Below are 23,427 nucleotides of genomic sequence, written 5' to 3' on the forward strand. Positions count from 1 at the left end.
TAAAACCGCTCCTCAGAAGCAATTTCAATTTTGAATTTGATGTCGTCCATAAGACCGAAGCCGGGTGTTTTGCTAAACGTACCTTCTGGGCGCGGCTCATCCTCTCTTAGGCCCATGTCCCACGGATTCAGACCAGACTGATGGGAGCTCATAAGACGTTGGCTCAAGACGTAAGACGATACTGCACCCCAAATCACGAGTAGAGCCAAACGTCTCTAGGGGCTGATGAGGATCCAACCTGAGCTCTTCCACCCCTCCAGTTTGATTCATGATTCCTCTTTTTGTCACACATTAGGCTCCCGGCCGGACATCGGCTACCAATAAGTAATCAGCAAGGTTCTTTGAGGACGCTGACCATCGTGACATGAGTCGTTACGCTGATTTGACGGCGGTAGACTACCCCTCATTCTGATGCTGCTTGCACAGCAGAGATCCAATCCAAACGCGGATGATTGAAACACACTTAATGATATGAACGAATCGGATGGGTTGGAGATGAACTCTGTTTCCCCTCGTTAAGCCGTTGGAGCCGTGCTGTTCTCTTGGTCTTCGGGCAACATAAAGGTTGAGCTACCCCTCTTTCTGCGGCGTTTGGTGGACGATTTCACTTCACCTAAACATCGTCTTGCACCCATCAGCTGCGGTCATCAATTCACAACTGAAGATAAAAGTGAAATCTTGCCTTATCCTAATCAAGAACGAGGCAATCATGGCACCGACACCTAGTGAGAGGGCGCAAGCCAAGTTCTTCGCCGTCCTCGAGGACCCCCGAAGATACGACTCAACAAGTCCGTTGACCCAAACAATGACCCCATACCGGAACGAAGCTGATACTCGTGAAACAGACTTCAAGAACAGAGTCATGATAACGCGAACACCTTCCGGAGGTTCCGAGTTGACCAACGTTGTCAGCCATCCGCCGCCGCGCCGGGCAAGCTCGAGCAGCCAAGGCTCTGTCGACGACCATCACCGCATTAGGAATAGGATCAAGAACTGGATATATCGTCCGGCGATTTGATTCATGTTAATCATTGCATCGTAAGGGCTATTAGTCACAAAATTGTGCACACACAAGAATTGTCTCTCGCAGTAGTCCTCTAGGAGCTCCCAAGACTTCCTAGTTTTGCGGCTGCTACCGGTTTCCGACGATATAGTTTTTTAGTTTTTCTTTTTTCTTTCTTTAATGGAACTGAGGTTCTTCTCAGAGTGTTTTCAATACGACATCGAGAAATCATTCGTACTCTGTCCAGCCACAGAAAGCTTGGCAAGCATCAAGTATCAACCTGCATATTGTTGTATGTGAACAACTCACTGAATAAAGAGTAACCTTTGGTTCCAGACTCGGAGAACACTGTCGCAATGTTAGATCAATATTAGCTCACGGAAAGCATGTAAAAGTTATTATTTAAAGAGGGGGAAGTTTTGCACTGATATAAGCCAGCTTTGTGTTGCCTACTGGCTAGTTGGTCCTTGAGGCATTGTGTTGTCAGCAAATTAGGCAGCAATGCAGGCCCTGCAGCCTAGGGAGTACAAAGAAGCATTAGGTCAAATTGTTTTCCGAGCACAATCTTTGACTTGAACATCACAAAATAGTATTGCCGATATTGAGACAAGACAACCAGGACGCAATGTCTTGTTCGACAATCGTCGTCCAACCCTCGAAGCCACACACGCATACCGTGGTCTTCCTCCATGGGCGTGGCGACAACGCGCAAAACTTTGCGGCGTCGTTGGCGTACTCCCGAGATTCTCGGAACCGCACCCTCGCTGACGCATTCCCTTCGTTCCGCTGGGTGTTTCCCCAGGCGAAAGTAGGACAGTCGGCGGCGTTCCCCGGCGGTGCGGTGTCGCAGTGGTTCGACATATGGAATGTGTCTGACTTCTCCGAACGCGAAGGGATCCAGGCCGAGGGGTTGAGGGAGAGTGTCGCCGGCATACGAGAGATCATCGCCTCCGAGGCTCGACTGCTGGAGGGCAGGTGGAGTCGCATTGTCCTCGCGGGCATCAGCCAGGGGGCGGCAACCGGCGTCCACACTCTCCTCAACCTCGATCTTCCCCAAGGAGAAGACAGATTGGGGGCTTTCCTCGGCTTCTCTTGCCGCATGCCGTTTCCTGGGAGAACTCTGGCGGAGACGCGGGAAGTCTTGGGGCTGCGAGACGTTCCGGAAGGCAACATTCTGTTGCGTCAGACTCCCATGCTGCTCGAGCATTGTGTCGATGATCCGCTCGTTCTGGTTGCGAACGGTTGTGTTCTGAGAGATACGTTACTTGGATTCGGTGCCCAAGTAGAATGGAAAGAGTATCTGGATGGAGGGCACTGGTTTAATTCACCGACCGGTATGGATGATGCTGTCAAATTCTTGGAGTCTCAGTTGGGATGAGTTACAAAGCCTATCAAAGATGGAAATCCTCAAATCGTAAGGGGTCTTTTTTGAGCGTGTATCTCAGTGGCACCCATCTTTGAAAACGACTTCACATTTCTAGGATGGAAGTTCGGTTCGTCTTAAGTCAGATATGGTGAGGTGGTTACGCGACTGGTGGGTTTTCCAAACTTCACCCTGTATCACACCGACGAAACGAGCGAAAATGTCAATATCCAGAATAGAGCACCGATATTTGCGTCGTTGTTGCCTTCAAGGTGGAGCTATCGCGACAGGTATCAAGCACCGAGACGTGGATCAAATGTCAACCAACATCCCATAAGCGGGCCGGCAGCTTGTGTGAATGTTGTTTACTTTTTCACTTGGAAAAAACTTTGTAAACAGCTATCATGTCCTCCTCGCTTAGACCAACATCCTTCGCCTCCCCGTACACGGCAACACACAGCTCCGCAAACGGCGCCCTCACGTTTGCCTGCCTTGCGGCCTCAACGATGAGCTGCGTGCTGTTGAAGCAATCCTTGACGGACGCCTGCGGCGACCAGTCGCCATTGAGTAGCTTGGCGACTTTGATCTTAAAGTAGGCCGAAGCCATCGGCCCGGCGTCGAGCACCTTGCCAAAGGCCTCCAGGTCGAGCCCCTGCGCGCGGGCCAGGCTGAACGACTCCGCCAGCCCGGCGGTGAGGTTGTTCAGAAACAGGTTGACCGCATACTTGGTTTTGAGGCCGTAGCCCACGGGCCCGCAGTACACGGCGGCGGACGTCAGGGGTTCCACGAACGGCCGCATCTTCTCCGCCGCGGCCGGGTCGCCGGCCATCAACCCCACCAGCTTGCCCTGCTCGGCGGGAATCTTGCTGCCGCTGACCGGCATCTCGACGAAGTGGCCCCCGGCTTTCCGGATCTGGTCCGCAACACGTTCGCTGGTGTCCACGGTGACGGAGCTCGTATTGATGAGAGTCTTCCCGCGGAGGGCCGCTGTGAAAGTTTCGTCTTCCAGGATCGAGGTCAGGGCCGGTCCGTCGAACAGCATCGTGAAGATGACTTCGGATTGCCTTGCCACTGCTGCCGGGCTGTCGCCGACGTTTGCGCCGTATTTTGTTAACGGCGGGTACTTCGATGGGCTGCGGTTCCAGACTGTTATGGGGAACCTGCGAGCGAGGTTCAGGGCCATGGGTGTGCCCATCACTCCCAGCCCCAGGAAACCTACACGCATAGTCTCCTGGTTGTAGTCCCTTGGCTCTCGTGGGAGGAGAGACTTGTGTGAAAAATCGAGTTGGTTGCTCATGGTAGGGGACGTTCTGCCATTGGATCTTTCTAGTATTTACAGGACGGTAGACCAAGCGTCTATCTCCATCTTAAGGGGCAAACAAAGTGTATGACCACTGCCCTAGGGCGTCGTAGCAGGTTGAGGTTTAGCTCGGCCAAACCATCTTGGGACCCATAAAACGTGTCAGGCTCGCGCCCTGCGCCTTAAGGTTCGGTCAAAGACTTGGCATTTGACGCGGGCTGGCCAGAACGAAGTATGGGTAAGTAGCAATTTGTATCATGGGTTTCGTGGCTCCATATTCATCAAGACTGTTGGACTCACGACACCCATAGAGAACTACTATCCTAGCCTACTCGACTACTCTAACCCCTGTTCTTTCCACCATTTGAACGGGTAGCATATAAGCCTCGCCGATGTTTCCTTCTCGAACCTATCCCTCCAACCTACCGGCAGCTCCCCATAGAACCGGATGACATCGAGGTTGCGCAGCTCCGACAGGTGTCCAAAGAACTCGTCATACTTCTTCTCGTTAAACTTGACCTCCCACCCCTTCAGGTTCGGGACAGCCGGCCTCGGCTCCCAGTCAATGACGAGCTCGACTAGGTCTCTGGAACGCCGTGCCACCTCGGCAAATATGGCCAGCCAGCGGTTCCAGTTCGGGTACTCCATGGCGATGAGAACGTACAGCCGGCGAAGGCGCTCGAAGCGCAGGGTGCCGTGGACGGCGAAGCCGATGCGCCGGTCGCCGAAGCCCTGGGAATGGACGCGCATGACGGCGTCAGCGTGGACCTGCTTGTGCAGCTCCCGGTAGGCGCGCTTGCATGTCAACATCAAGGAAGGCAGCGGTTTCGTGTAGTTCCCTTGCTCGAAGTAGACGTGTAGGGGCCGGAGGGTGGAGCCAAAGTCTTGGTGGTCGAAAGAGAGGTAGTACTCGTAGATGCGCTCTCTGATCTCCCACGGGAGTGTGAAGAGAGCAGCGTCGTCTTGATTGAGAGTGGTGATGTTCGTCTCCATCTCGGATGCCCTGGAGAATGTATCAGATGTGCTTAGACAAGCTAGGCTAGGCTAGGGAGGGGAGGGAGACGGTGGCTTAGCAGCGCAACCCCACTCACATTGTTATTGATCGGTTCAACAACTCTTGATTGGCCTCGGTGTGCCTTTTGTCACAAAATAAAGAACCAAGGTTTAAATGCAAAAGATATCAATAATAATGGGGGAATTGTTTCCTCAAAAGCAGATGTCTGCCTGCAACAACACCGCTGCTGCCTGTTGGTTTTCTGTGGAACCAAACTGTCTCATATCGTCGGCTATTCACGTTTACCCGCTTCCGGGCGCAAACAAGTACTGTATGCTCCATAGGTGCCCGTCGTATCCGACTTGCTTACCAAACAGAAGTCAACGGAGCCGGCTCCGGCTTCGGCTCCGCCCTCAGCGTGTTTACAGGGGAAGACATTATCCCCCCACGGATACGGCGCCGGCTCCGATGCTACACCGGGGGGTCCACATCCGCCGGCCGGACCAAACACCCCGCCAAAAGTCCGTGTCATGAGTCGTGCAAGCTCTGAGAAGACACAGTCCAACTGCACGGCTGCTCTTCAAATCCGGTGTTCTGAACAGCAGCCGGGATGCACTTGCCGAGGCCAGTGCCGGAGATGCTGAATCTGCCCCGTCCGCGGCGCGATGCGGCCCCAAAGGACTAGCACAAAGGGCCGGGGCTTGTTAGTAACAGCACTTGTTTGATTGTGGTCGCCGCCAACTATCGTGTCCTTGCTTAACGTGAGTATTGCATTACCAGAATCCCCATCCGGGCTTGAAGGTATCCCAGCTACATGGTAACGAGGAAATAACTATCTTTTTACGTTTGCATCCCGGGCTGTTCGACACCTTTTGTGGAACGGAGCGGAACCATGGACGTCCAGCATGCTCGTTCCGTTACCCATTCATGTTTTCCCCCCTCCCCCACATTTTCGTTCATGCTTCTTGGTATGTACCCCGGGATTGTATATCTAACATCACACTTGGAATAACGAGCAGAGCACGCTTGAACAGGCAGCTTTCGATAATTTTGACATATCACGAGAAGACTTAAGGCGCGGGATTGGATACGCAGATTGGGGCAACAGCATGGGGTCACACGCACCTATTCACCAGCACTTGCGCGACCCCATCGAGGACGTATGGGGCCCGAGAACCCCGTACAAGCATGAGTGGCCTACTCGGGTCGACATAGAATGCGACGACGAGCCGGACAAATGGGTTCAGAGCGCATGCGTGCTTTGTTGGTGTGTCTCTGTCTTATTCTTCCCGCGAGAACCTCTGTCCAGTCCCGACAAGCGGGTATGTGCAAGCTGACCGTGTATCCGCAACTTCGAAGCAACGGCTGCGGTCTAGACATCGGCATCAAAGACGGCAAGGTGGTGGGTGTCCGTGGACGTGCAACGGATCGCGTCAACAAGGGAAGGCTTGGGCCCAAGGGCTTGCACGGGTAGGCCAGCCGTCTCGAACAGCAACCACAGCAACCTGTGGGCTGTTTTCTGGTTTGATCGCTGACCAAAAGCCGTTTCCCCGTCTAGGTGGAAGTCCATAGACCACGCGGACCGCCTCACACATCCTCTAATCCGTCGCAATGGTAAACTTGAGCGGGCCACATGGGATGAGGCGATGAGGCTGATCGTACAGGGCTCAAAGGACCTCATCGAGCGCCTCACAAGCCATAGCATAGCCTTCTACACGTCGGGTCAGCTGTTCCTGGAGGAGTACTATGCTCTGGCGGTGGTTGGGAAAGCCGGCCTCTCGACGCTGCATATGTAAGTCCAGATCGCTTCGCTGGAGAAAATGGGTCTTGCTGACACCCCTAAGAATGGAAACACTCGTCTGTGTACCGCAACAGCAGCACATCCATGAGAGAATCGTTCGGCTCGGACGGCCAGCCGGGATCGTATACGGACATAGACTTCACCGACTGCCTGTTCCTGGTCGGCTACAACGTCGCAGCCACGCAGACGGTGCTCTGGTCACGGATGCTCGACCGCCTGGACGGGCCCAACCCGCCGAAGCTCATCGTCGTGGACCCGCGCATGTCTGATGCCGCAAGGAGGGCAACGGTCCACCTCACCCCCAAGATCGGAACCAACCTGGCCGTCCTGAACGGCATCCAGCACCTCATGTTCAAGCACGGCTGGATCAACAGGGACTTCATCTCGAAACACGTCATCGGGCTCGAGCAGCTCGAGAAGACCGTCGAGGACTACACCCCGGATAAGGTCGAGCAGATCTCCGGCGTGCCCACTCAGCACCTGGAAGAGGCTGCCGCGATCATCGGCCAGTCCGAGAGCCTCTTGTCGACGGCGCTGCAGGGCGTCTACCAGTCCAACCAGGCGACGGCGAGCGCGTTCCAGATCAATAACGTCAACCTCCTCCGGGGTCTGATCGGTAAGCCCGGCAGCGGCGTCCTGCAGATGAACGGGCAGCCGACGGCGCAGAACAACCGCGAGGCCGGGTGCGACGGCGAGTTCCCGGGCTTCCGGAACCACATGAACCCCGTCCACATGCAGGAGCTCGCGGACCTGTGGAACATCGACCCGGTCAGGGTGCCGCACTGGAACGAGCCGACGCACGTGTAGAACCTGATGAGCTACATCGAGAACGGCTCCATCGGATGATGTGGATCTCGGGCACGAACCCACTCGTCAGCCTGCCCAACCTGCCGCGCGTGGGGAAGCTCCTCACGGACCCGGGGCTGTTCGTCGTCGTCTGCCAGGACATCTTCATGACGGGGACGGCCGCCATCGCCGACGTGGTGCTCCCCGCGGCGCAATGGGGCGAGAATACGGGCTGCTTCACCAATGTCGACCGCACCGTCCACCTCTCGCACAAAGCCGTGGAGCCCCCGGGGGAGGCGAGGTCGGACCTCGACATCTTCCTCGACTACGGGCGCCGCATGGACTTCAGGGACAAGGACGGCGACCTCCTCCTCCCGTACAAGACCCCGGAGGAGGTGTTCGGCGTCTGGCAGAGGCTGTCGCGCGGCCGCCCGTGCGACTACAGCGGCCTGTCGTACGAGAAGCTGACCGGAGGCTCCGCCATCCAGTGGCCGTGCAACGAGGCCAACCCGCAGGGCGCCGAGCAGCGGTTCGGCGATGCCCAGTTCTTCACCGACATCAACGTCTGCGAGAGCTTCGGGCACGACCTGGAGACCGGGACCCCGTACTCCAAGGCCGAGTACGCGGCGCTGAACCCGGCGGGTCGCGCGATCCTCAAGTCCTACCACTACGTTCCGTCCTTGGAGGAGCTGGACGAGGAGTACCCCTTGCGGCTCTCGACGGGCCGCAACAAGTTCCAGTTCCACACGAGAACGAAGACGGGCAGGTCCAAGAAGCTCCAGGACGCATGTCCGGAGCCGGAGACGACGTCGTTGTCAGATCGAGGCGTGGAGCCATTGAGCTAAAGGTCAAAGTAGGCGGGATGTCGGTCGGCCAGGTGTTTGTGCCGTTCCATTTCGGCTACTGGGATGCCAAAGATGGAAAGTCGAGAGCGGCCAACGAGCTAACTGTCGGTACGTTGTTCTGAACTTCATTTCGCTTCCCCCTCCTCCTCTCTCTTCCTCTACAGTCGAAGCTGACGTCTTGTCGTGATAGAACGCTGGGATCCCATTTCCAAACAGCCAATGTTCAAGTCTGGCGCCGTCCGCATCGACAAAATCGAAGAATCCTAAAATCCACAGTGCCCCGAGCAGCAGTCCGCTGCAGAAGCGTAGTGCTCGAGCAAAGGAGCCGAGATGACGGCGGCGGCGGACGACCAGTCGAGGCCGAAGCGCCACTTAGAGTCTTGGCTCGGCGAGACGTACGAGAGCATCAAGCAGCTCTTTGAGATCTACACCGATCTGCTCCCCGACCTCATCCATGACGTTGACAAGAGGGCGGCATCCGCTTCATGCACCGGATCGCGGAGAACGTCGAGGCGAGGCGAGGCGGGCAGGTCGACAAGTTCGGCGAGGACGTCTGGCGCGGCAGCCGCAAGGCGGCAGCGCCGTGGGAGGCCCTCTTCCCGACCGTCGACGACGACGACGCGTAGAGAGGCCCGTACGAGGTCATGGAGGCGTTGCAGGGCCTGCACATCTACCTCTCGCACATCGAGGGCGGCCTGAACGCGCTGATCCCCGTGAGCCAGGCGTGCTGGGACGCGGAGTTCTTCGAGGCCGTCAAGTTCGGGCAGGAGAGCATGCATCGTATGCAGTCCTGGGCCGACCAGCAGATCAAGGTCAGGGCGCCTCAGACTCTGCTGGTGCCGATGCTTGTCCGAGACTGAATGATGCAGTCAGCGCTCTGGTCTGAGACCAAGACCTGGATACATATAAAGTCATAATGCTGTCCACGTCCTCGATTGTATTTGTGCCCATCATAGTTGAACCGATACTTAGTAATTTGACACGTTGAAATCCTGTACGAAAATCACGATAATAGAATGGTGACAATATTTATTACTGCAAAATATCATCAGTCTAGATGTAGCTGAACTAAAGCACTTTGCTTCCGGTGTAGGCGCCGGTCAAGACCGCGGAGATACCAGAGAAAATCGCCAGTAATTCCAGACATGCCGAGATTGAGTTTTAAAACGGACGCTTGGCGTCATAATTACGAGAGAGAGAACGTAGTGCCGCAAAGATTCAAGTTCGTGCCAAAGGCACTCGGCCATGGCCCGCTGTGTTGACCTCTTTGTTCACATATGACAAGCTTCCAACCCAAGGAAGCGCCATGCAGGTCTTCCCAGTGACTTCATGAACCAATTTCCTCGAATAAAAATTCTACACTCTGTCACTCAGTGGCTCATACCAGCCCAACAGTCGGCAACTCGCTCCTTCACTTTGGCGCCAATATGAATCTCCATCTCCATCTCCATCTCCATCTCCATCTCCAGCACCACCGCAATCACATCCTACGACACGGCCGTGGACATCCTATATCAGGCCGCAGCAGAGCTACGGCCGCCAAACGAGCAGGACGGGAACAATACCTGGGAAGATGTATCACTCCTGGACGCTGTGGGCCGCGTGGCCGCCGCCGACGTTCTCAGCCTGGCAGCGACGCCCGAGTTCGACACGTCTGTCATGGACGGCTACGCGGTCCGCTCGGAATCCACGGCCCTCGCCTCCCCCGAGACGCCGCTGCTGCTGGGTGTCCGCGGGACCATCGCCGCAGGCGACGAGCCCACGGTACTGGGCGAGAACCTCTTCCAGGGGGATGCGGCGGAGTCGTGCCTGGAGATCACGACGGGCGGCATCTTTCCTGTGGTCTCGGGCTCCAAGAGACAGTTCGACGCGTGCGTGCGCGTTGAATACACTGCCTTGGCGTCCGCCGGAGGCGGCAACGACGACGCGGAACAGTTCATCATGATCACGAAGCCCGTCCGGCGAGACGCCATCCGTAGGCCCGCCGGCTGCGGCATCCGGGCCGGGCAGCGCGTCGTCGGGAAGGGGGACGTCGTCGGCGCCTCGCACGTCATGCCCCTGGCGTCGGCCGGGGCGTCCGGCGTCCGGGTCCTCAGCAAGCCGCGCGTCGCGGTGTGGTCGACGGGCGAGAAACTGGTCGCGGGGAGCGTCCCGGACGTCAACGGGCCTTTCCTGGTGGCCGCGCTCCGCGAGGCCGGCGCGGAGCCGTCGTTCCTCAGGACGCTCACTGACCGCGAGGACGCCGTCAGGAAATCGCTGCGGGAAACCATCGACGGCGGCCGGTTCGACGTGGTTTTGACGACGGGCGGCGTCTCCGTCGGGAAGTTCGACTTTTTGGCCTCGTCCCTGGGCGGTCTCGGGGCCAGGACCCGCTTCCACGGCGTGGCCATGAGGCCGGGACACCCGGTCCTCTTCGCCGAGGTCCCCGGCCCGTCCCAGATCCTTCCCGTCTTCGGGCTCTCCGGGAACCCCGGGGCCGCGGCGGCCTGCTTCAGGTTCCTCGTAGTCCCGTTCCTCAGGTCATGGTCTCATCAAGCCGCCGAGACGCCCGTCATGGCGCGGTGTCTGGACGACCTTGTAACAAACGGCTACGGAGGGGGAGGGAGGAAAGCGGCGTCGCCGGGCATCATCCCTCCCACGACGTCGTTTCGGCACGGGACCCTGAAGCAGCTTCCCGACGGAGACATGGCGGTGGAGCTCAGCAAGCAGCAGAGCCCCGCGAAACTCGGGCCGTTCATCGACGCCGACTGCTGGGTCCGGACCGGGGGTCACTCACGGGAACGCGGCCCGAGGCGGCCCTTGTCCGCTGCTATCCCATGACGAGTCGCGCAGCATTCTGAAGCAGGACAGCCAGGGAAAGAAATGATGTTCGGGGTTTTTTTCTCGTAATTTTTTTATTACTTATACAACGTTGCTGGAAGAAAAAAGGATAATCCCACAAGCGGCGAGAATTCACATCACTCCGGACATAGTCCCGTCTACGCCGCCGCCCCCTTAGTCGCCTCGACGGAGGAGGCCGGCGGCGGCGTCGTCGTCGGCGCCCCGGCCCCCCCGGACTCAGATCCCAGCTTCATCTCCTCGACGGCCTCCACCCACTCCTCCATCGTGTTCACGTTGGTCAGCCACCACTCGCAGCCGGGCGGCGCGTCCAGCATCAGCACATCCAGCTCCCTCGCCGCCGCCGAGGGGCTCGCGTGCCCGCGCGCCACGCGCTCCGCCAGCCGCGACAGCGCCGGCGGCGCCCAGATGGCCAGCAGCGGCTCGCAGAACCCTTCCTGTGAGCGGTAGCACGTCACGGGCACGGAGTCGCGCTTGAGGAAGAGCAGGTACAGCGCGTCCGGCGGCAGCAGCGGGTAGTCGCACGCCACGACGACCCAGTTTGCCCACGGGTCGTACCGGTACGCCGCGAGGAGGCCCGCGGCGGGGCCGGCCGAGTACTTGTAGGTGTTGGGGTGCTGGTCGCGGAGGATCTGCACCTTGGGCTCTTCTCTTTTGGGGTCGGTGCTCTCGGGGGCTGCTGCTGCTGCTTCTGCTGCTGACGATGATGATGTTGAAGGAGACGAGGAAGAGGAAGGGTTGTTCTCCGGCTGGGCGGCCAGCAGTTCGTCGAGGTAGTCGTCCGTCTCGGACTCCTGCGCCACGAAGATGTAGATAGTATGTGGCTCCGGGAAGATGACGCGCAGCAGCTGGAGTTGCCGCTGGTACAAGGGGGTTCCGTCGGGCATGCGAAGGAGGTGCTTGGGTGTGCCCATCCGAGTCGACTTTCCCCCTGCCAGGAGGAGTGGCCTCATGGCCGGTAGTCCCATGGCGTGAGGAGAAAGGGGTTCTTTACTGCCGAGGAAGTTAAAAAGCAGTGTATCTTGCGTCAACCTTGCCACCCAAAACAAGCTTAGATCCGGCCTATATGATGTCGCTGAAGAGGGGGGGGGGGTTCCGGTGGGTTGCGAGGGCTCTTACAAACGGGGAACAAGGGACATGCGCAGGATGGGTTGGAGGTGTAAGTCCTTGTAAACCAGCCAAACGCCTTTTTGCTGCGGGCAACAGTTATGAACCTTACATTTCCCCAATCTCAAACCACCCCACGTTCGCATATCGAGTCTCGTCCCGGACGTCATCATTACGCCATGACACCCCCTAGAGTTAGCGTAATACTTCCCCATCCGTGGACCGTTCGACCCGGAGATGCTATCCGATCGAGAGGGTAGGGGGGAAGGGGTGGGCGTTTCCCTGTTCCCCATCTGGACCATGTGCAGATATGCTTCTTTAATACACTGCAGTTCTACTGGTCTCAGTGTTCTGCAAGTGACTGGCATTTCAGTATGAGTATGCCCTTGTCTCTCTCTCTCTTGCTCACCCAGTGTCACCCGCCCAATCCCATCCCCCTGTGATCCTCCCGCCCCCCACCTAGAGACACACACAGAGTCACATTTTCACACACACACACTCACCCTTGATCGACCAAGAAAAGGCCAATGATCAAGCAACCCGTGGGCCTGCACGGTCTTATCAGAGTTATCTTAGTGCAACGGTCGCCGTAGCCCTCGGCATGGCGGTCCCTGAACCTGAACCCAAGCCCGGAGGAGGGGAGGACCTACCAACACCGCCGCCGCCGCCGCCGCTAACGACGACGGCGACGACCGCCGCATCCGACCGCCCCGTCAGGCCCCACCGCCCCGTCCGGGACGCCGTCCGCAGCTTCTCGACGCAGTGGTTCCTCGTCCCCCAAGGGACTGCCGTCCTCGCCACCATCCTCCACCAGCTCGACTACCGCTTCCGGGGGCTCACCGTCATCTCTTACCTCTTCTGGGTCGCCGCCGCGGCCCTGTTGCTGTCCACGCTCGGCATCTACGCCGTCCGGCTGGCCCTCTTCCCGCGCCACGTCCTACACACGCTCAGGCGCGACGAGGTGGAGCTCGCCGGCCTCTCGAGCGTCTCCATCGCCTTCACCTCCGTCGTCCAGATGGCCTCGCTCACCCTCGTCTCGGCCTGGGGCGCGCCGTGGGGCGAAGTCGTCTACGTCCTCTGGTGGGCCGCCTTCGCCCTCGCCGCCCTCGTTGCCCTCGTCCTCCCCTTCCTCTTCATCAAGGTCTACCCCTCCGGCGTGCCGCACATCTCCCCCGCCACCCAGATGCCCGTCATCGCCGCCCTCACCGCCGCCGGCGGCGGCGGCACCATCTGCGCCTCGGCCGCCTTGACCAGCGCCCAGCAGGTGCCCGTCATCGTCGTCTCCTACCTCCTCATCGGCGCCGGCCTGCCGCTGGTCTTCGCCCTCGACGTGCTCTTCTGGGCCCGCCTGCTCGGCAACGACCAGCCCCCGAGGCAGAAGACCTTTCAGGACATGATCCTCTGCGGGCCCTGGGGCCAGTCCTCCTTCGCCCTCCAGATGCTCGGCCGGGCCGTCGTCGGGGGCAGCTTCGCGGGGTACGCCAGCGGCGTCTTCCTCGCCGCCGACGCCGCCGGGCCCGTCGGTTACACGAGCATCTTCGCCGGCCTCACCGCGTGGGGGCTCGCCACGTTCTGGTGGTTCTTCGCCATCATGGGCGTGTTACACGCCTTTCTCGACGGGAGTGTACCCAAGAAGATCCCCTACACCTTGGCCGGCTGGGCCCTGGTATTCCCCTGGGTGAGTTGCTCCCCCGAGTCTCGATGGGGTGGAGCGGAGGGGGGGATAATGTGGCTGCTGACAGATTGTTTGCCAGGGCGTTTATACGAACGCTGCCGTCCAGCTGGGAAAACTCCTCGACTCAGAGGCATTCAAGGTTTGGTCCACCTGCCTCGCTATCATGCTTGTTGCCATATGGCTTGTGAATGTCGTCTTCACAATTAGGATGCTAGCCAGGAGGTAACCGGGGAATGGAGCACGCACCCCAAAGTCTTAACTTGGATAGAGAGACGTTGCGAAAACCTGCACATGATTCCAGAGGCTTAAGTTGCGGCCGGGCCTTGTCATTCCTTATTGCACGGCCGCATCCATCATCATTCCGGTGATGTGACCCAATTCGGCCGGCCATCTCGAACCTCATCAACGATATCAACGCCATTTTAACCGCTAATTATCTACATGTATTTTCTTATTTTATTTTCATGACGCCCTCTCTTCAAGTTCGCTAACAAACATCCCGCACTCACCACCGAGAGAGCCGCGAGACGCACTTCATTCTCTCTCGGTCGAAAGGGTAGAGGCCGATCAGAAGAAGCAGATACAAATGCACAAGAGGCAGCACGGGTGCTTTTCCCGGGACGGGCCACCAGTAACCAAAAGATCCGCGCTCATGACACTTGGAGTTGACATCTCTCTGGAACCTGGACCGTTAACAGCTTACACACCCACGTCATCAATCAGCCGAGGATGCCCGCCAGAGTTGGACTCCCCCAAACATCCCAGCTGGGAATCCTCACCCTGACGTTATTGCGCGCCAGTGTCTGATGCCTAACCATCGTTCCGCTGTTGATCCCCCCCCCTCCCAGATTGCCCATTATTCACCCAGGACTTCCTCGTCTAACTGCTGACCGAGTCGTCGCCACTACGGGCCCCCGTCTTACGAAGCATAGGAATGCCTGCCCTCTGCCCTGCGTGACGGGCTGGCCCGCCGTGCCGCCGTCTCGCGTCCTTGACTCCGCACCCATTTCAACATAGTTAGTTTCACCTTGGCTGCCTTCGACATCACCACGTGCATCAAAATGTAGCTTTCTCAGAGCAAACTTTTTATTTGACCATGTCTGTAAGAGCAAGACGAGAAACGCAAGCTCTTGGAATGCAAAGAGCCAAAGGGACAGGATGCCTCAAAAAATAAAAAAAGTAACAAATCTTTCCTCCCGCCAGACTCCGAATTGCCCATCATGCCCATGTGCCAAGCCCGAACTCCGTCGAGATAACAAGAGAATCGCAGACCCAGAACTTTCCCAAACCAAATTAGGGGTATGATGCTCTCCATCTATGGCGCAGAAACCTCGAATTAACGCCCCTCATGTGATCCCCTTATTGCTGTGCTTGCATGTTCGTTGTTGTTATTGTTGTAGTCGTCAAATCAGGAAAAGGACAAGAAAAATAGAAGAAAACGCGACGCGGGGTTTGATATACCGGCTTGGTCTGCGTCCCGAGTTCGGTATGGAGGAAATCAGGGAAGAGCAGCGACGCTGCCGGCCAGGAGAGCGTAGTTGGCCAGCTTGAGAGACAACACTCGGGATCGGGGATAATCAGGGCTAATGATCATACGCCCGTCCTTGTTAAACCCGACCTCTCCAAATGACTCGCTCAGCTGCTCAAACTTTGCGTTTGGCCGTACTCGATTCAGCTCTGCCAGGATGTTATCGCTCCAAACACCGGAGCACCAGCCGTCCCTCAAGACAAAGTAGGGGTTCAGGGGAGGAACGGGAGAGTCTGAAACTGGTTAGCAAAGGAGGGCCTTCCGGGTCTGTACGGAGTCCGAGTAAACATGACTTACCCAAGTCCACAAACCGAATCCGCAGGTAGTCCAGAGCCTTGAGGGTCGACATGGAGTGAATGCCTGCCAGCACGAGCATCTCGAACGAGTGGATGAAGTTCATGTCCTGGATGCCGCTTCCCGAATCGTGAAATTGGGGCACGGGGCGGCAGCAGTTCTTGACGGTGAGGTCAATCGTCTTGAGGCGCGTCGTTCTCGGGTCCGATCTGATGGCCGCCATGTTGAAGAAGTTCTTGCACACACGACCGGTGTAGGCCAGGTGCTCGAGCGCCGGGGTCGCCTCGGCCAGCCTCGTGCAGAAGTGGACTTGGTTGGAAACCTTCATGTAAAACGGTGGACAGGCGAGTTCCCTGCGGTAGTCGCTCTCGAGGCATAGGTTGAGATAGGTCAGGTTTGTGGGCAGTTTGGGCAGAATGCTGGCCATGCTCAGATAGCTCTTGGACTTGGGCTTGCTGTAGGAGCCGTGCCATTCGGTCAAGTTTGGCAGAGCACCAAGGACGGCCGCGAAATCCGAGTCGTCGCGCATCAGGTTCCACTGTCCTCTGGTGACCAGGGTGCGCACCGACTCGAGGGTGGGCAAATGCCAGCCGGCGGGACGCCTGTTCCAGCTGTGCTGCACCTTGGGCGCCTTCTTCCTCTCGCCGCCTTCAATGGTCAGCACGCAGACGTCGGGAAGGGCGAGGAATACAAATGTGAAGGCCTCCTCGAGACTGCAGTTGTTGGCGGGCAGGGTGTAGGTCGCATTCGTCAGGCCGTCCATTGTGACGGTGGGGAGAGCGAGGGTGGTGCTCAAGGCCAGTGGACCATACTTGGGCTGGAAGACGGGGAACCAGATCTCGATGTGTTTGACATAACGGCGGAGGTGGGCATGCTCGCCGAAGTAGGCCATGGCCAGCTCGAGGGACTCGATGGTGGCCTTGATCTTAATGTGACGATAGAGGCGCTCCTGGATCAGGATCCTCCATACGGGACTCACGAGGGCGAGCTCGGACAACTCCCTCCGGCGAGAATGTCGCAAGGCGGTGCCCCAGCTCTTGGTGACGCTCTGCATGCCGACGGAGCTCTTGGAGGAGGTGGAGACGCGGTAGCCGAACAGGTGGTCGAGGATACATTCGTGGATCTCGGCGGGGAGGTCGTTAAGGTTCAGCGTGGGCGAGGCTTCGGGAGGGTCGAGGGAGTAGGTCGGGGTGGCGACGGCCGGGCCTCCGTAGGCATCGGCGTCTTCGGCCATGGGGGTGCAGCAGTCCGAGATGCGTTGGTCGGGATGTAAAAAGGGAGTGCTGCTCGGGCGAGTCGGGGGCACGAAATCATTGCTCTTGGCCTGGTCAAGGGGAGGACTGGAGGGGCCGGGGGAGACGGGGTTGGAAGCCGTGTTGAGGATGGTGGTCAGGATGGAGGCGGAGGCGGTCATAATCGAGGTTAACTCTTCCGTGGCGTTGGCGTTAGCATTGTAGTCGTCTCGCGACTGTCTTCTATCGATAGTGGAGGGGTGGTGGTGGTGGTCTCGGGGGTCTCGAGGATCTCGGGGCACGTTGTTGTTCGTGACGTTGGCGTCGTCGTCGGCTGGGGGGAAGGACTGCTCGACGCAAACGGACATGGTCGTCGGGGGCGCGGAGGAGGGCAAGATAGCCTGTGTGTTCGAAGGGAAAAAACTAGGGATTTCGGGGCGAATGAAGCGAACCCTTGATCATGGCAAGAAGGTCGAAGAGGGGGGCGGAGGAACAATAGGGCGGCGTCGGAGGGTAGGCGAGGGCGTGCTTGTTAATCGTGCGGCAAGAGGAGAGCGAGAGGGAAAAGGGCCAAGGGAGATTGGATCTGGCTGCTTTGACGATGGTGGGGGAAATGAAGTCCCAATAATTGAGAGACCCTTGATACCCAGACCAGGGGGGGGTCACAACAATGCTGAGTGACGGGAAGAGAGGGTAGAGTGTTTTGGTTCGGGTGCTGTGGCCCGTATTCCAGTGGACAGACTGTATGTAGGTAGTAGTGGTAGCGGCGGCGGTAGTGGTAGTAGCGGTAACAGTATCCGTGGTAGCGCTGCGCTGGGTCGCTTCGCTGCGCCCAAGCCACTTTACGCGGTAGGTCGCGTGCGCAGTGCAGTAGTGGAATGGTCCAATGGGGGTCGGTGGGGGGAGCGGTCGGGCTGGTGATGGAGGGCGGGAGGGGGAAAGAGAAAGAAAAAGAGAGAGACCGAGAGAGAGAGGGAAATGAAGAGGGAAGGCGTGTTTGTGTGGGAGAGAATGAGAATTGAAACGAGAGACGGAGAGTTAGGAATGTAGATGGATGGACGGGTAGGTAACTAGTTAGTTGAAAGGCTAGGAATGGAAGCGTTGGCCGACGGAGTGAGTAAGGCCAAAAGATGGGAAGAAGTGTCCGTTCAGGAAGCAGGTCGATTCAGTCGTGGGTCCCTTGAACTGAACCAGACACGACCAGGCCAGACCAGACCAGGCCAGGCAAAAAGGTTAATGGGGGAAAAGAAAGGACAAAAAGGGACGTGGAAAAATGAGACTATGAGAGTGAGTATGGGTGAAGTGAAACTGAGAATGAGAATGAGAGTGAGTGAGAGCGAGCAGGGAGAGGGAAAGAGAGGGAGAGAATGGCGCACTCAATTGCTGTGTGTCTGGGAATGAAACGGGCACCGGGACACCTGGAAAGAGGTCGAGCGGAGCGGTATTGCAGGAAAGAGAAGACGGCGTCAAGCCCAGGTAGGCGAGGCAGGCGAGACAGGCGAGGCGAGGCGACGGGCAGCGCAGGGCAGGGGCGGCGGGGCGTAGTGCGTGGTACTCTGTACTGTACGTAGTGCGTGTGGTGGTGCAGGCAGTTACGGCACGGCCAGTTCGTTACGGTTGGTTGGTCACGGTGGGATCGGGTATTTAGGTGATTTGGCGGTTCGGCGAGATTACGTGATTACATTATATGACTATTTAGGATTGCTTGCAAGCTGTGGTGGCACCCTGGCACCGTGTAATCGTGTCACCGTCTGGGAAGAGTCCCAAGAGACACTGGGAAATGGGATATGGGAAAAGGCAGGCGCCATCGAGGTGCAAGGCGCTTGCCTGGCGAAGCAAAGAGGGCAAGTGTGACAAACGCACATTCACTTCCAAGTCCCAACGGTACCTTAGGTAAGGTATTCGGTAGGGTACCTAGATAGGGTAGGTCTCTGTGCAGTGGTTCCACGAAAACGGTACCAGAACCAGAATCAGAACCAGGACGACAAACTCGCATCATGACGGAACCGAGATGGGCGCGGAGTGGAAGTCGGGAGCTTAAATCCAGAATCGCCCGTCACCAGGATGGGATGGATCATGGATGGGCTGAGAGGGAAAGGTTGCAGAAATCGCGACATCGGACAACTTGAATCAGGAAACGGAGCAAACTCTCTTTCCCTCTTGCTTGTGTGGTGCGTGTGTGTGTGTTGCCCCCCCCCCCGTTTTCTTGGGTTTATTGGGACAACACAACAAGAATGCATATGGTATCCAGCTTGTGTGTTGTGTTTTTGAAGCATGGCAAGACACGGACATTACTGCACCAAACAACCGGCGTCCAGCTCTCCCCCAGACCGTATGCCCGATGTCCGGCAGGCTGTAGGCACGCAAATCCTCCGTACGGCCAGCTAAGCTTCCTAGTCCGTACTGGCGCATTGCTGTGTGCGACGGCGCAGAGTCAAGTCGAGAGTTCCCCTCTCGTGCATGAGACGTGCACCGCCGTCTCTTCCATGACGAACCCCTCCCCGGAGAGTCAGAGTTGGGCGTCAGAGTCAGGCACCTCCAGTCTGTCCTCTTTGTCATCGCTTCACTTGTGACGCTAATCAAGCAGAGGTTTGGCTCATTCGTCAGTGAGGTGATATTGGGTCCTCTGCAGATATCCGGATTCCTGGAACGGAACAAGACAATCATTTGCCCAGCCAGTACTCTGTACATCGTAGAGTTATGGCATCATGTGATTGGCTGTGCCGCTGTGTCGATCCACATCTGCCGACCGCCACGCTCTCCACTTCCGTGACTATTTTCCCAAGGTGTCTTATCAGCTCTTATCGCAAGGGTCACCCTTGGCTCTAGCGAGCTAAGCGCGTCATACTCGCCTTATCTGACTGGGTCTTTCCTCCTTCCCTCCCGGCCCTCGGTTGCTGGGCTTGGTGCTTACATCATCAGCCCTGGAGAGTCGGACGGCCCTTCGACCACGTACGACACGGAAGGCACCTCCGCACCAGTCATACCACCCGCGCCGCCTGCTGCGTGAACTCAATCAATGCTTGCTTCATCACGTCACCGCCCTCTTCTGACCCTTCTCTTCTCCTCGTCTTTTTCTCCCCGTCCTCCCATCTTCTTTCGACTAACCACGGTGCAGCATCGCAGTTGAGATCTAACCCCCCCCCCCCCCCCCCCCAATGATAAGCAACGCCAGGAATGCGGCCGGAAGCACCACGCCGACATCCACCAGATGGGCTATAGAAATAAGCCAAAGGCCTATAGCCCTACTATAGGAATCGAACCCAGTCCCACCTCCCCCATAAGATGCACCTGTCACGACCCGAACATACATCGTAGATGCTCGTACTTCGACTACGACCGATCGTTGACAGATCGACACCCGCTCACTGCCCGGTCAGTGTTCAACACCGCAGAATGACAAAGACATGACTACAAGTACTCAACCATTTCGAGGCTTTCGTGTCGAAACATCCGCAATTGAGTTGCACCGATAGCCTTCGTTCGTCTTCCTTTCCCCGTTTCGACTTGTTCTACCATAGGCATGCCAGCTGCGGCAGTCAACTTTCTCTTGCGGGGAAAGGAGTCACGCGGCGCCAGAGTTTAACCTAGATTCAATGTCATGACAACGTCGTTGCCGTCGTCGGGTCGCCAGAGATTGTTCGAAAGGTGGGCCGTCTAGCCGAGCAACCTATTTGTTTCCCTGGCAAGTACATTCCGTACGAGCAGAGTGCTACGTCTCTTTAGCTTGACGAGATTGGGCGTACGGCGCCACCCTTCAAAACTGCCGAACTCAGCAACGTCGCTTTTAAAATTTGTCAATGTCGCGGAAATTTCAGAGCCAGAGGGGATGTCTTCTTTATCACTGTTGCTGAAGGGTGGCTTGATTGAATATTGTCGGCCTGACTTCAACCTCCTTGTCGTCCTCGGATGTTGGAACAAGTCTCGGGCAACGCCAAGGCGATCAACCATCAACCACACCTACATTCTTGAGCATTCTGGTTGTCTGAACGATCGGCATCGTGGCGCAAACGCACAGCAAAGATCAAACGACTTCGTTGAAACGACACGTGCAGAGCTGTCGCAAGACATGCGATCGCCAATGAACTCTCATGCTGCCACCGCCACCCCTCTTCGGAGTCATAGATCACCTTGCGAGGCGGAGCACCGGATCCTAAGTATAAACCGGGTTGTGGAGGGTCGCACGTGTCTTTTAATAGCAAAACACAAGGATTTCTCAATGGCATACGGCGGATGCAGGTGAACACTTGGACAAAATGTCTATCATGCCGGAGAGGATCGGGTCGGCGGGGGGTGGGGGGTAATGAACGCCGGCTACCGCGCCGCCGGGGCCAGGGGGGCGAAGGATCGGTCTGGAACCCCGCCGGAAGAAGCGACAAATGCAACGGCGAGGCCGCGTGTGTTGAGCGGCGACCCTCTCAACTGCGGTCGTGGACAACCACCGTGGCCATCTTCCGACATCATGCTGCCACTGACATGATCTACCATATCTGAAAACACGGAGCATGCGTTATTGCAGCTGCAGCAAACCAACGGTGTGGAATGCGGATGCACCATAGCTGCGGCGTCAAATGTCGGACCGTCGGACGTGCAACGCGAGCCCTTGTATCACTGCGACTCGGCGAAGCAGTGCGTGGGCGACGCGCACGCAATGCTCCAATCCTCCGGGAAGCTTCCATCACTCGAGATGCAATACGTGTTTGGGCAATCCCAGAGACAACATCCCATCGTCTTGGCAGTGTTCGCCCAGGAGCGGGAGCATGTTTTTTCAAGACGACCAAGCGGAGAGCAACGCGTCAACATTGGACAAAACAGTTTTCTGGCGGTTGAAAGACGATGACATGACGACTGGTGCGGTTTTGGGTAGGGTGTTATTGAAACCGTCCGACGTCGAGGGACCGCACTCGCGACTCCCGTGCTGTCGGAAACCACGGACGCCGTGGGTTCGTCCTGGCAGAGGCGGCCTCGAGATGAGATTTCACTCTATCTGCGACGACCGCAGAAGAGAAGATACGGATGAACCGCCGCGACTGTGACGGTCCACTCGGGTACACTCCAAATCATTTTCGAATTCTTTCCATCGTCCCGGCTGCGGCCCAGGAAACCCCGGGCGCCTTTGACAAAACCACGGCTCCGAGAACCTCCGAGAACCGGCCAAACGATTTGTGAACGATCGGAAGACCGCTGGGGCCAGATGTCGCTGGGCTGACCAAGGAAGATAGAAGTTAGCGGTAGATGTTGCAAGATGTTCGGGGCACCGATCAGTGCAGGCTGCCCAGCCGCTGGCCAGCCAGTAACTTGTGAAGAAGCTGTAAAGCAAGCCAAGTCGCCATTTCTGATTTTCCCGCAGCCCCGGGGGCAGTGTCATCAGTCAATGTCGCGTCCCGGTATTCTTTCAGCCCGTTCGTTGGGGCCCATAAAGGTCAAGCGTATCCCGAATTTCAGATTACCTTATTTCGGGTCGGAGATGTCATGGCGGGTAAGATGACCAACTCTCAATGGACGATTGGAGTCTAGACACAAAAGCGACAGGTATCGGAGCAAGCGATGTGTCTGCAGAGTCACATCGTGACGGGGGGGGATGCGCCCCTCCTCAAATCTCGTCTCCAAGCCCGCTGGACCACTGCGGTGGCGGACGGCCGGAGTGACATGACTGATGACCGATTCAGCCAGCCGAAGGGTTCGTAAAAAGTCGGTCAAGCAGTCGAGTCGTCTCAGCAGTTTGTATCGGTTCAAATCCAAGCGTCAAACTACTGCTGCAGTTCGCCCCGTCAAGATCGGGTTTCCCTACGTAGACGGCCATGGTTCACAGGACAGACGGGCCGGATTGTCTAACCAGCAGATGCATGCCTGCCTCCGCTGTCATCCAGTTGGATACGGGGGCAAAGTTGGACGTCAGCCGTACTATGGGATGGTGATGGTGGTGAGGGGGGTACGGGGCCACGGGTGATTGTTGGAGCAGCATTCGTCACCTCGCCTGTCTTTTACGGGCGCCACCAGGACCCATGCGAATATGTCCACCATTACTTGTACATCGTACAGTACCACAGGTCAGCATGATGGCCAGCCAGGCCCTGCACAAATGCCAAAACGCCAGACAAGCACTATCCCTGCTTGTCTCGCGAGTCGAGACGCACGACTTGTCAAGGGGCTATGGATCATGGATGTTTCATCCGTTATCGTGTCGGACATGTCTGGCCCAACCGCCCAATGGCACATTAGCCAGACCCGCCGCGCCACGTCCGTTTCAAAGTTCCCGATTGGACATGGCTCTTTCAGTGGTGCACACTGCTGTCGAGAGCCTGTGGCATACAGCTTTGGTCTCTATTAATCTATCTACTTCATAGCGACGTCGATCACTGCCTACGTATTCCCTCGCTAGCCTTCCGGGATATCAGCCTCACCATGGCATCGCTGCTTCAAGAGAGCAAGGACGGCTTGCCACATGGTGAAGAAGGACTCGGGTTAAAACACCCGCGGTGTGCAAAACCACATGCACTTCAACGACCAGAATGGCTCTCTCGAAGCAAGCAACTGCAATAATTTCTAGCATTTGCGTGGTTATGAATCGTTCGTGAAGCACCGCCCATGGGGGAGCTGGACTAGCTGCCGCTCACCACTTACGTATGCTATTGGGCGCAGCTGTCCCTCCAGCTGTCAT

General features: G+C 57.4%; 11 protein-coding genes across 11 annotated transcripts; 7 read left to right on the plus strand and 4 right to left on the minus strand.

The window, feature by feature from the left end:
* The first annotated feature begins 612 nt into the window (after positions 1-612).
* On the plus strand, positions 613-1,248 carry CDEST_12703 (uncharacterized protein). The gene is made up of 2 exons (XM_062928859.1): positions 613-788; positions 846-1,248. The coding sequence occupies exons 1-2, from the start codon at positions 710-712 to the stop codon at positions 1,016-1,018; spliced, it is 252 nt and encodes an 83-aa protein (XP_062784910.1). The 5' UTR covers positions 613-709; the 3' UTR covers positions 1,019-1,248.
* Positions 1,249-1,507: 259 nt separating this feature from the next.
* CDEST_12704 (Putative phospholipase/carboxylesterase/thioesterase, alpha/Beta hydrolase) lies at positions 1,508-2,481 on the plus strand. The gene has a single exon (XM_062928860.1). It carries the CDS (start codon positions 1,629-1,631, stop codon positions 2,379-2,381), a length of 753 nt encoding a protein of 250 aa, XP_062784911.1. The 5' UTR covers positions 1,508-1,628; the 3' UTR covers positions 2,382-2,481.
* A 258-nt stretch (positions 2,482-2,739) lies between these two features.
* Positions 2,740-3,549, minus strand: CDEST_12705 (Putative 6-phosphogluconate dehydrogenase, NADP-binding, 6-phosphogluconate dehydrogenase, domain 2; the record flags this gene model as incomplete). Its single annotated transcript, XM_062928861.1, has 1 exon — positions 2,740-3,549. The coding sequence occupies one exon, from the start codon at positions 3,547-3,549 to the stop codon at positions 2,740-2,742; it is 810 nt and encodes a 269-aa protein (XP_062784912.1).
* Positions 3,550-3,875: 326 nt separating this feature from the next.
* CDEST_12706 (uncharacterized protein) lies at positions 3,876-4,896 on the minus strand. Its single transcript, XM_062928862.1, has 2 exons — positions 4,758-4,896; positions 3,876-4,669 (listed from the first exon to the last, which is right to left on the minus strand). The coding sequence occupies exon 2, from the start codon at positions 4,657-4,659 to the stop codon at positions 4,003-4,005; it is 657 nt and encodes a 218-aa protein (XP_062784913.1). The 5' UTR covers positions 4,660-4,669; positions 4,758-4,896; the 3' UTR covers positions 3,876-4,002.
* An 873-nt stretch (positions 4,897-5,769) lies between these two features.
* On the plus strand, positions 5,770-7,268 carry CDEST_12707 (Putative molybdopterin oxidoreductase; the record flags this gene model as incomplete). The annotated part of the gene is made up of 4 exons (XM_062928863.1): positions 5,770-5,927; positions 6,020-6,130; positions 6,219-6,452; positions 6,536-7,268. The coding sequence occupies 4 exons, from the start codon at positions 5,770-5,772 to the stop codon at positions 7,266-7,268; spliced, it is 1,236 nt and encodes a 411-aa protein (XP_062784914.1).
* A 38-nt stretch (positions 7,269-7,306) lies between these two features.
* On the plus strand, positions 7,307-8,359 carry CDEST_12708 (Putative molybdopterin oxidoreductase, aspartate decarboxylase-like domain superfamily; the record flags this gene model as incomplete). The annotated part of the gene is made up of 3 exons (XM_062928864.1): positions 7,307-8,036; positions 8,105-8,200; positions 8,283-8,359. 3 exons carry the CDS (start codon positions 7,307-7,309, stop codon positions 8,357-8,359), a joined length of 903 nt encoding a protein of 300 aa, XP_062784915.1.
* Positions 8,360-8,736: 377 nt separating this feature from the next.
* CDEST_12709 (uncharacterized protein) lies at positions 8,737-8,952 on the plus strand (the record flags this gene model as incomplete). The annotated part of the gene is made up of 1 exon (XM_062928865.1): positions 8,737-8,952. The coding sequence occupies one exon, from the start codon at positions 8,737-8,739 to the stop codon at positions 8,950-8,952; it is 216 nt and encodes a 71-aa protein (XP_062784916.1).
* A 417-nt stretch (positions 8,953-9,369) lies between these two features.
* CDEST_12710 (Putative molybdopterin biosynthesis protein MoeA) lies at positions 9,370-10,912 on the plus strand (the record flags this gene model as incomplete). The annotated part of the gene is made up of 2 exons (XM_062928866.1): positions 9,370-9,413; positions 9,562-10,912. The coding sequence occupies 2 exons, from the start codon at positions 9,370-9,372 to the stop codon at positions 10,910-10,912; spliced, it is 1,395 nt and encodes a 464-aa protein (XP_062784917.1).
* A 54-nt stretch (positions 10,913-10,966) lies between these two features.
* On the minus strand, positions 10,967-12,176 carry CDEST_12711 (Putative mobA-like NTP transferase, nucleotide-diphospho-sugar transferase). Its single transcript, XM_062928867.1, has one exon. The coding sequence runs from the start codon at positions 11,896-11,898 to the stop codon at positions 11,071-11,073; it is 828 nt and encodes a 275-aa protein (XP_062784918.1). The 5' UTR covers positions 11,899-12,176; the 3' UTR covers positions 10,967-11,070.
* Positions 12,177-12,638: 462 nt separating this feature from the next.
* On the plus strand, positions 12,639-13,938 carry CDEST_12712 (Putative transporter protein SLAC1/Mae1/ Ssu1/TehA; the record flags this gene model as incomplete). Its single annotated transcript, XM_062928868.1, has 2 exons — positions 12,639-13,715; positions 13,792-13,938. The coding sequence occupies 2 exons, from the start codon at positions 12,639-12,641 to the stop codon at positions 13,936-13,938; spliced, it is 1,224 nt and encodes a 407-aa protein (XP_062784919.1).
* An 848-nt stretch (positions 13,939-14,786) lies between these two features.
* Positions 14,787-18,800, minus strand: CDEST_12713 (uncharacterized protein). The gene is made up of 2 exons (XM_062928869.1): positions 15,538-18,800; positions 14,787-15,473 (listed from the first exon to the last, which is right to left on the minus strand). The coding sequence occupies exons 1-2, from the start codon at positions 17,132-17,134 to the stop codon at positions 15,211-15,213; spliced, it is 1,860 nt and encodes a 619-aa protein (XP_062784920.1). The 5' UTR covers positions 17,135-18,800; the 3' UTR covers positions 14,787-15,210.
* Positions 18,801-23,427: the final 4,627 nt, after the last annotated feature.

Source organism: Colletotrichum destructivum, chromosome 8 (assembly GCF_034447905.1).
Source record: "Colletotrichum destructivum chromosome 8, complete sequence".
In the NCBI taxonomy this organism is placed as follows: domain Eukaryota; kingdom Fungi; phylum Ascomycota; class Sordariomycetes; order Glomerellales; family Glomerellaceae; genus Colletotrichum; species Colletotrichum destructivum.

What these genes read in the sequence shown, in the direction of transcription:
- CDEST_12703 (XM_062928859.1), top strand. Translation starts at nt 710, where the DNA reads ATGGCACCGACACCTAGTGAGAGGGCGCAAGCCAAGTTCTTCGCCGTC. An exon ending in CCGAAGATACGACTCAACAA is followed by an intron (nt 789 to 845) that starts GTCCGTTGACCC and finishes CTCGTGAAACAG; the next exon opens with ACTTCAAGAACAGAGTCATG.
- CDEST_12704 (XM_062928860.1), top strand. Translation starts at nt 1,629, where the DNA reads ATGTCTTGTTCGACAATCGTCGTCCAACCCTCGAAGCCACACACGCAT.
- CDEST_12706 (XM_062928862.1), bottom strand. Translation starts at nt 4,659, where the DNA reads ATGGAGACGAACATCACCACTCTCAATCAAGACGACGCTGCTCTCTTC.
- CDEST_12711 (XM_062928867.1), bottom strand. Translation starts at nt 11,898, where the DNA reads ATGGGACTACCGGCCATGAGGCCACTCCTCCTGGCAGGGGGAAAGTCG.
- CDEST_12713 (XM_062928869.1), bottom strand. Translation starts at nt 17,134, where the DNA reads ATGTCCGTTTGCGTCGAGCAGTCCTTCCCCCCAGCCGACGACGACGCC. An exon ending in GATTCGGTTTGTGGACTTGG is followed by an intron (nt 15,474 to 15,537) that starts GTAAGTCATGTT and finishes AACCAGTTTCAG; the next exon opens with ACTCTCCCGTTCCTCCCCTG.